The 9,531-nt window shown below is 40.1% G+C and overlaps 1 protein-coding gene across 1 annotated transcript in view; it reads right to left on the reverse strand.

Annotated features, from left to right (window-relative positions):
- The window catches only part of LOC101663944 (olfactory receptor 4B1-like), a 6,546-nt gene extending 5,725 nt beyond the window's left edge, over positions 1 to 821 (reverse strand). The window contains exon 1 of the mRNA XM_045291114.1: positions 3 to 821. Coding sequence (XP_045147049.1) covers positions 3 to 821 — 819 coding nt within the window. The remainder of the gene's footprint in view (positions 1 to 2) is intronic.
- Positions 822 to 9,531: the final 8,710 nt, after the last annotated feature.

The following is a 9,531-nucleotide window of genomic DNA, read 5'->3' on the forward strand; positions in this document are numbered from 1 at the left end:
ACAGCCACCAGTTTGTCTGCTGTGAAGGTCGAAGAGGGTCGCATGTAGAGAAAAATGGCTGGTCCAAAGAACAAGATGACCACTGTGATGTGGGAGGCACACGTAGAAAGGGCTTTGCGCCTCCCCTCTGTGGAATGATTCCTCAAGTGGACCAGGATGACCATGTAAGAGAACACCAAGATGAGGAACGAACACAAGGCAATTAAGCCACTGTTGACCAATACAGAGACTCCCTCCACAAAAGTGTCAGTGCAAGCCAGCTTGAATAATGGCAGAAGGTCACAGAAGTAGTGGTCGACTACGTTGGGACCACAGAAGGGCAATTCGATGGTGATAAGAATCTGAATTATGGAGTGTAAAAATCCGCCTACCCAGGAACCCGTTACTAGTACATGGCACAGTTGACGGCTCATAATGTTCATATAGTGGAGAGGTTTGCAGATGGCTACGTACCGGTCATAAGCCATCACCACGAGCAAAAGGATCTCAGTGACCCCAAAGAAGTGGAAGAAGAAGATCTGAGTCAAACAGCCCTCCAGGGAGATGGTTTTAATCTCGGTGAGCAAGTCAGTGATGAACTTAGGGACAATAGTAGAGGAGTAACTGATCTCCACCAGGGACAGGGAGCTAAGGAAGAAGTACATGGGGGAATGCAGACTCTTGCTGACACTGACTGTCAACACGATGAGGCCATTGCCCACCACCGTGGCCAGGTACACAGGAAGGAACACCACAAAGCACACCCTCTGCACCTCTGGGTCCTGGAAGAGGCCGGTGAGAATCAATTCCGTCACATTATTTGTACTGCCCTTGGGTCCCATTTGGGGATGATGGATCTCAGAGAAGATTACCTTTGACGAGACAAATGCAATCATTGCACAAATCTGCTTGTTTAGTACTTGATTCATTTATAGAATCCTTCACACATCTTGTCTTGTTGGCTTATTTATTTATGTAGGTAGGTTTTTGGTTAGTCAAACAGTAAATGTGTATGCATTGGTGTTTAATGGGCTACTCTATAGAAGACACATTATTCAAACAACCTTGCAAAACCTCCATGATCCTCATATTTCACACTAGGCTCATAGAAGTCGTCAGTTAGTCAACCTCCCTGTAAGACATGGACCCAGGACTAGAGTCAGATCGCTGTGCTTCAGTTCATCTATTCCTTTAAGAGCACACATTGTAAACACTAATCACTATTTTGAGTACAAATCGCTTTTGTAATAAAAAATAATGTTCCTCCCATTCTCAATGTTTTACACCATGTTTTTGTCTCAGAAATTCTCAAGTGGGCTTCTGCTCTGGAATCCCTTGGTTCCTCCATCTCTCCCTCTGGAATTCCATTCTCATTGATATTTCTCCTTTTGTTACAAGTCTCTTTGATATATGCCTTGCTTGCACTATTTAAATCTCTTAACTCTGTTAGGCCTATGACTTTTATCCCACAGGTTCATGAATTTTCACAAGAACACTGGGGACAGGTTGACATCTAAGAGTGAAACAACCATCTGTAAGTTGTTCAGAGTAAAGCTTACAATTAAATAATGATTTATATATAATATATGGCGCTCATAAGTTTGCCTGTCTCTGCGTTCCAGTTTGCTGGGAAACATTTTTGGCAGCAGGACATGAGACTCAATCTTCTCACTGGCATCGGATCAATGCCAACTCACCCTCAACCTTACTATCCAATAAAAAGACAATCTCAGTTCTACAAGATGTTTCTCATCACAAGAGCATCCCTCCTAATTTTCACACTACCCAGCACCTGCCACTTGTCCCTTCTCTAAATCCTACGCACTCTATGTCCATTATCTAGGAAGCTTTTCCTGGTTACTTTAGCCCAGTTCATGAACTCTGGAAATTGGTTCAAGTGATTTTTCTGTGAAATGCAGCAAAGCTCGCCATGTTCAGCTCAGTAAGCTCTCAATAGCTGTCACAGTTGTTATACTTCTAGAATACAAATCTGATCAGCTCATGCATAGGCTTGCAATCCATCAGTATGGGGTGGAGGGTGGCATAGGGGAGCTTATACCAAGGGCTGAAGTAGAAATTTGATGAAAATGATGATGGCAGCATATGTACATGTATGCTTGATGCAATTGAGGTATGGAATGTTATAAGAACTGTAAGAGCCCCCAATAAAATTTTTACACATCCATCAGTGGTTTTCCTTTACCTACAAGTCCAATGTCATTATCATGGCATATGTGGCCCTCTCAAAGTGCACCTAGTTCTTCTATGCGGTTTCACTAGCCATCAGTCTCCCTGAGTCTATATGCCAACCGTTCTGAACTATGTGCCCTTCTCCCAAATGTGTTCTTTGTGTAGGCAGCTCCCTCCACTTAGTGTGATGAGCCATGGTGATGCAGTGGCCTTAACATTGGGCTGCTAATTGAGGCATTAGCACTTTGAGCCCCCAAAATCAGCAGCTCACTTACCCACTTCTCTCCACTTACGGAAAATACATGACATTATTTGATATAATTGTTTTAAATTTCATAACTGGCCATTTTACTTGTTTGTTAGAATATACAACGTGTGTTCTTTTATGTTACCCTATTCATTCTAAAGACTCAGAATGACCTGTGGGTGTGTGTCTAAGAGATTAGGCATTTATGTGAGTTTTAAAATATTTGTCAAAATAACACTGGACAACACAGAGAACAGAAGATGTCTGCTACAGACTTTGGGCTTCTACTTAAATCTTACTTCAGTACAAGAACTGTTTGTTCTAATAATGTGGCAATGTATGATACTCACCTTCCCAATACAATTGCTGAAGACAAAATGTATAAGTAAATGTGGTGAAGAAAGCTGATGGATCCTGGTTAGCAAAAGATATAGCATCTGGGGTCTTCAAGGCTTGTGGTTAAACTAGCAGCCATCTAGCAGGGAAACAACAAAGCCCAATGGAAGAAGCACACCAGCCTGTGAGATCATGAAGTATGGATGGGAATAGGTATCAGAAGTTCAAAACCAAGTAATCAAATTGATGAGAAAAAGCATAGACAAAGTGGAGACCCAAAACCCACCTATAATTTAATTGGACAGGCCCTCACAGAAGGGCTATATTGGAGGGATGATATGTCCAGGAAGCAACATAGCACTGATGAAACACAAAAGTATCCTCTAGTTCTTTACTATTTCCTCCACGTACTATTATGGTCCCAGTTTTACCTCATTAAGCCTGTTAGACCCGCAATATTCATTTGTATATTGAAGACCATTCAATGCATGAATTGCAATATAGATAAATCCATCAGAAATAGTAATGGGAACAATGATTCCATGGGGATATGGAAAGAGGGGTGGGGGGAGGTGGAACCAAAAGCAAACATGACTGTATAGCCCATCTCAAAGGGAACAAATAACCGAATCATAGGGGAACAGATACAGTGCATAATGTAATATATGGCCAAAAATTAATAATAATAACTATTTCTAATATAAGAATAAGGGCTCCTGGGTGGTAGGCTGGGAAAGGCTGTGGATAAAGGGGAGCTGATATCAAAGAGTTTGAGAAGAAAGAAAATGTTTTGAAAATGATGGTGACAATAGTTGTACTATCATACTTGATCTAATTGAATTATGGATTGTTATAATATCTGTCAGAGCTCCCAATAAAAAAATTTTTTTAAAAGATGTCCGCTGTGGAACATAATGATTTGAAGTACCTCCTGGTCCCAGCTCAAGGAGCGCTGGTGTATTGCTGGTTAAGTTCTGGACTGCTAATGGAAAGATCAGTAGTTTGTACAGGTGCTCCCAGGAGAAAGTTGTGGAAATCTGCTCTCATGAATATTTACAACCTCAGAAACCCCATGAAGCAATCCTACTCTGTCCTGTAGTCAGATGTCACACAAAGACGGTGGGTTTGGATTCTTTTTCTGCCCTCAGCTCATGGAAAATGTCTATAGAGTAGACAGCAAACTTCATTTCAAAGCTGTAGCATGTGTGCCTTTGACTCAGTGGAATAAGATGGCTATTAGATCTACATTGTCCAGAATTTCATATTTTAGATGAGGAAGAGTCTTACCTAAGTTGTATGAGGGCAACAGAGCCAGAAAGGAAAACATAAACTAATAACTTTAAACTCTAAATAGCTTTTTTAAATCTTGATCTATTTGTTGATAAATTCATCACTAATCAAGATTATACATACACACCACTCAAAGAAACAAAAACATACAGGAAGGGGCTTCAAAAAGTTCAGGGACTAATTCCAAGATCTTGTCAGTCCCTTTTCCATGAACTTCTTGGAAGCCCCTCATATTGAACACAGCCTGTGGGGATCAAGAAGTAACAGATAGTTCCTAAAGCCACACAAACTACATAAAATCAGAGTGAACAATAACAGACTGTATAGAAATAAAGTATGGTGCATTGCATGAGTTATGTTATTTGCATGGGTTATGGTAAAAATGTCTTCATTTTTATTCTATTCAACCAATTGCCAGAGGAGACAAGTTTAGGTCCCTAGAGCTCTAAAGGACTAAGGAAAAACAAACCAACACATCGGGCTGAGCTTTCTTGTACCCTCCTTGGACAGGCGTCTGGACGTGGTTAAGTAAGCAATCATTACAGCCAACAGCCAACTGTTGGCTCTCCTGCTCACCTATCATGTATCTCTGTGAGCTGATTTGCTTACTTTTTAAAATGGAAAGTGATGTACACTCATCATGGTAACTGAAAGAATTAAATGTGAGAGAAAATATATAAAACACGTAACAGAAGCTCACACTAAATGTAACTATTATTAATTCAAACTTCTAGGTATTTATTCACATTTCTCTCTGCTTTCTCTTTCCTCCTTGCCCAAGAGATAGACAGTGAGTAGCAATTGCCTCTTTCTTCCTCCCGTACCTTCCCAAATAGAATCTTCAAAGTAGAATGATAGATTAAAAGTGGCTAAGAATATACAGAGCCTTGGCTACAAGTTGAACTGTTAACCACAAGGTTGACCTTTCCAATCCATCTGCCATTCCTAGGGGGAAAGACGAGCGTTTCTGCTCCTATAAAGATTTACAACCTCGGAACCTCCCAGACAGCTCCACCCTGCCCTATAGGATCACTCTGAGTTGGAATCAACTCGATGCCAGAGAGGGGGTTGTTAGTTGCTGTTGTTTGGTTGGTTTTCTCTTTTGTTTTGGTTTGGTTTGGTTTTTGTATTTTTTTTTTTTTTTTGTGAAAGATGTAAAAACCTAGGTGGTAAAATGATGGTATGGATATTAATGAGGTAGAATGCTTTAACCTAACATAGAATCCCAATAAGAGAAATCTGACAAAGACAAAATAATAACATGCTAGAGAGCCTGAAAGATCTATTGCTTTGAGTTCAAAGTCCCATCACAAGCATCTCTTTCCCGCTCCTCAGTTGGGACCACAGCTGTATAAAATCTCAGAATGTGAGTGCTGATTGAATGCATATGTTCAGTCTTTTCATTTTACAAAAGCACATCCTCGATCACACAGTGATTTGGAATCTCTTAGTTCCACTCAGTCAACTTGAAAAATCATCTGGGCACAGAATTACTTACCTTGTTAGGTAATACTCAGTCTTAGAGCGAGGGATTGCATGTGCAGGTTCTTCCCTTAGGCTTGTCACAGGGCTCTCTCACTCCATTATAAGAGCCGGTCATTCAGGGGGATGTCCTGGGCTGTTATTACTGAAAGGGTTTAGTCTAGAACACAGAGATGCTGGAACTATTTAAAATAAATTGAGCCACAAACTGTAATCTGGGGATCAAATTCCCCATGCACTTTCTTGTCTTCGGTCTACAACCTTGGAATTGAGAATCAGGAAAAGGTTCAAAATGTATTTCAATTAATTTCGTTAGAAGCCCAAACATCCAATAGCTATGCTCTGAGAGAGGGAAGTTTGTGAACCAATTTTTTTAATTACCAATGGGAGTATGAAACTGAATGGAGGGGGGGGGAGAATTGGTTTGGGAGTAGGACTGCCAGCTGAGTGATTTTTATGCAATTCCCTTTACCTCTCTAAGGTACAGTTCACCTAAAATGACAATCTTGTACTGGATTTTTCTCTATGTCCCTTCTGAATCTCCAATTATGCACTCAGAATTCAGCTTCTCAAATTCAAGAGTGATGACAATTACAATGATAATAATCACAAAGATGTTTAAAAGGTCATTTGTTAGGTACTTATTCCTGGCCAAGACACCAAATCCATAGCCACCACCGTCACTCCGTGGAGGTTGTGTATTGCTATGGTGCTGAGCAGACTTCAGTTGAGGTTCCAGACTAAGAAAGGTGGGGACGAGTGTCCTAGAAGTCTGCTTGTGAAAATTGGCTATTGACACCTCGATGGACAACGCTCTCCACAATCACTCATAGGAATGGTACAGGCCCGGGAATGCTTCATTCTGTTGTTCAGCGGGCTGCCAAGGGTCGGAGCCAACTTGATGACAGCGCACAACGTTTTGCCAGGAACTCTATAATACATGTTGCAGCCATTGTCTTTAATGAACACGCAATCCTTAAAGCGAAAATTTATTTTACTAACCATTTTTGTTTGCTTATTTCCTCCCAGCATCCATTTTTCTCTGCTCCTGTCAAAACTACTCAGATTTTAATTTAGTGAATTAAAATTAACCTCACCCCACCACCCATTTATCTTAGATAATGTTGAACACCTAGAGAGAAACTTTGATTGGCTTAACCAGATCTACATATGCCACCCCTTGGCCTTAACCTTGGAGCTCTGGTTGCATAGTGGTTACCTGTTGGGCTGTGATTGAATCAGCGAAGTCAGCATTTCAAAACCATCAGACACTTCTCAGGAGAAAGATGGGGCTTTCTACTCCTGTTAACAGATATGGTCTAGGCAATTCACAGGGGCAGTTCTACCCTGGACTCCATGGCAGGGAGTTTGGCTTTGGGTTTTTCACCTTAACATTAGTTCAGAAATGGAAATACAACCTGGTCAAGAAGACAAGGAGGTATTTGAGGGACTGTATTAAGGGAGGGGCAAAGTTTCCTCTATTTTTGGCAGAAGATACCAGAAAAGAACGTCTTAGAACTTTGAATTGTGGGAAATCTGGAGCTGCAGCAGAAAGGAATATACTGAAGTTCAAAAGTGAAAATATATTTCACTGTAAATAATGTGCTCACAAACAATGTTAGATTTCATTTCTTGGAGTAGCAGTGCAAGTGTATTTAGCATTTGTTTTATAATTACTCAGCCCAACAATTTTTTTCCTTAGAGTCAGTTTTTAGCTCTGTTTCTGGTGTTACTTGGGGTGCTGATTCAGAAAATTGCATTTGCTAGACCATATCAGCTCTAGTTTCTTAGATATGGTTAAATTTATAAAATTTTAGTCTGCCCTTTTAAATGTTTCTTCTGCAGAATCAGGATGTCCTAACATGCTTTCTTATTTCAATGGGAATTTTATGTATTTAAATTATCCACATTTTTGGCGTGTAATGACCTTTGCTTCACAACCATTTGTCAACTTCCTTTCCTATAATTCACACTGCTGCTCACTCAGATAATGTACCTGTTCCACCTTGCTGTGACCCACCACAGCTCTCAGAGGGTGGGTCTTGCATGTCTGATATCACACAAAGTAAAGGAAGTGGGGGCAGTGATCGTGGTTTCCAAACAACTTCACCTAGTGAATGTTTTAACAAGCATGAATTAAATGATCTGATCAGGGACTTAAATCTTCCAAGAAGTTGTCGTAATTGCTTGCCTCTAGACTAAAAGAAAAGAATGAAATGAAAATTCGTCTTGGGAAAAAAAATTACATTTTATCAAAAGAGAGAAAGGGTTGTGTTTCCATTCTTTACCAAATACAACTTAGGAATCTGTGATAACACTGGAAATCTTCCAAAGAAAGTTAGTCTTTCAGAATATAACCTAAGTGAGTGGCATCTTGTTTTTTAAATCATTTTATTGGGGTTTTGTAAAACTCATCACAATCCACACATCCACCCATTGGAGTGGCATCTTTTTATCAACAGTTCTAAACATGGTTTGAAATGTGTTCTTTTAAATAACAGCAACAAATAAGGCTCTATTCCGATCAGACACTCCCCCCAGATGAAAGAAGAGTACAAGGCATTCTCTTTAGTCTTGGAAGCGATAAATTATCAAGAACATCAATGAGTGATTTGTACAGACTTGAAGATAGTGAATTATCTTCTTGACCAACAAAATGGTAGCCACACAAAGTATCTTTGCTTTTTATGTCGTTGGGACAGTAGAGTCAAACATGAACATTGGACAAGAAAAGACTGGCCCCCAAAGGAATATATGGTGGTTGGAGGACAAATAAAATCAGTGAGCATTGGGTAGCATGAGCTAGAATCATGCTGCCACCACTACATCTAAAGCTAGACCTGACTAAACAATTCATAAAGGCTTTGGATAAAGACCGTCCTTGCATTGAACACCTAGCACATTTACCTGGACTTACCATGGAAAAAGTGAAGGCGGGAATTTTCAGTGGTCCACACAGCAGACGATTTATAAATGAGCTACATTTCATAGCATCACTGAATGAAATTGAATCCTGTGCCTTGTGTTCACTTGTTCTTATGTAAAGCATTCTTGGCCAAAAAAGGCAGACAAAGACACACAATTACAGACTTGTTTTAACAGGAATGTTAAAGTCCATTATATATAGTCATTTAGATAGTTTTCTAGAGAACCTTGGCGGAAGAGATGAGCAGCCAGGGGGCAGTATGGCACCAACGAAACAAACAGCTTCCTCTAGTTCTTTAATGCTTCCTCCTCCCCACGATCATGACCCCAATTCTATTTTGCAAATCCAGCTACACAAAAGAGCTCACAACCCAGGGAATCCAGATTAAACTCCTCGGGTCGGCACCAATAAAGGGAGCAGTGATATTAGGTGGGTCAGGCAAGGGGGGCGGTGGGGGGAGGGGGAGTAAGGGTGACCCCATCACAATGATCAACAAATAACCCCATCCCAGGGGGAAAGACAGCAGAAAAGTGGGTGAAGGGAGACAGCAGTTGGTGTAAGACACGAAAAAAAAAAAAATTTATAAATTATCAGGGGACATGGAAAAATGAGGTGAGGGGAGAGAGGGGGGAAAATGAGAAGCTGATATACCAAGGGCTCAAGTAGAAAGAAAATGTTTTGAAAAAGATGATGACAACATAAGTACAGATGTGTTTGACACAATGGATTTATGTATGGATTGTGATAAGAGCTGTAAGATCACCCAATAAAGTGATTTTTTATTCATAAATAAGGAGCTTCTTGTGTGTTGAAATACTGAAGAGTATGTAAAAGAAAAATGTGCTTTTGCTATGAATAAAATATATTTTCATGTAGTAGACTTTTCTTTTATTTGGTATGTTTCCTTCATATTTAAAAGATATTCATTTAAACACTACATTAAAGTACCCTGAATTTTATGGGGAAATGAAGAGTGGTATATGGCATATGCTCTGTATCTCAAAAACTAGAGCTAACAAGTTGATGGTGGCCGACTATCAAAAGGTATAGTGTCTGGGGTCTTAAAGGCTTGGAGGTAAAC

Source organism: Echinops telfairi, unplaced genomic scaffold, assembly GCF_000313985.2.
Source record: "Echinops telfairi isolate 266 unplaced genomic scaffold, ASM31398v2 ScPeMD7_60;HRSCAF=208, whole genome shotgun sequence".
In the NCBI taxonomy this organism is placed as follows: domain Eukaryota; kingdom Metazoa; phylum Chordata; class Mammalia; order Afrosoricida; family Tenrecidae; genus Echinops; species Echinops telfairi.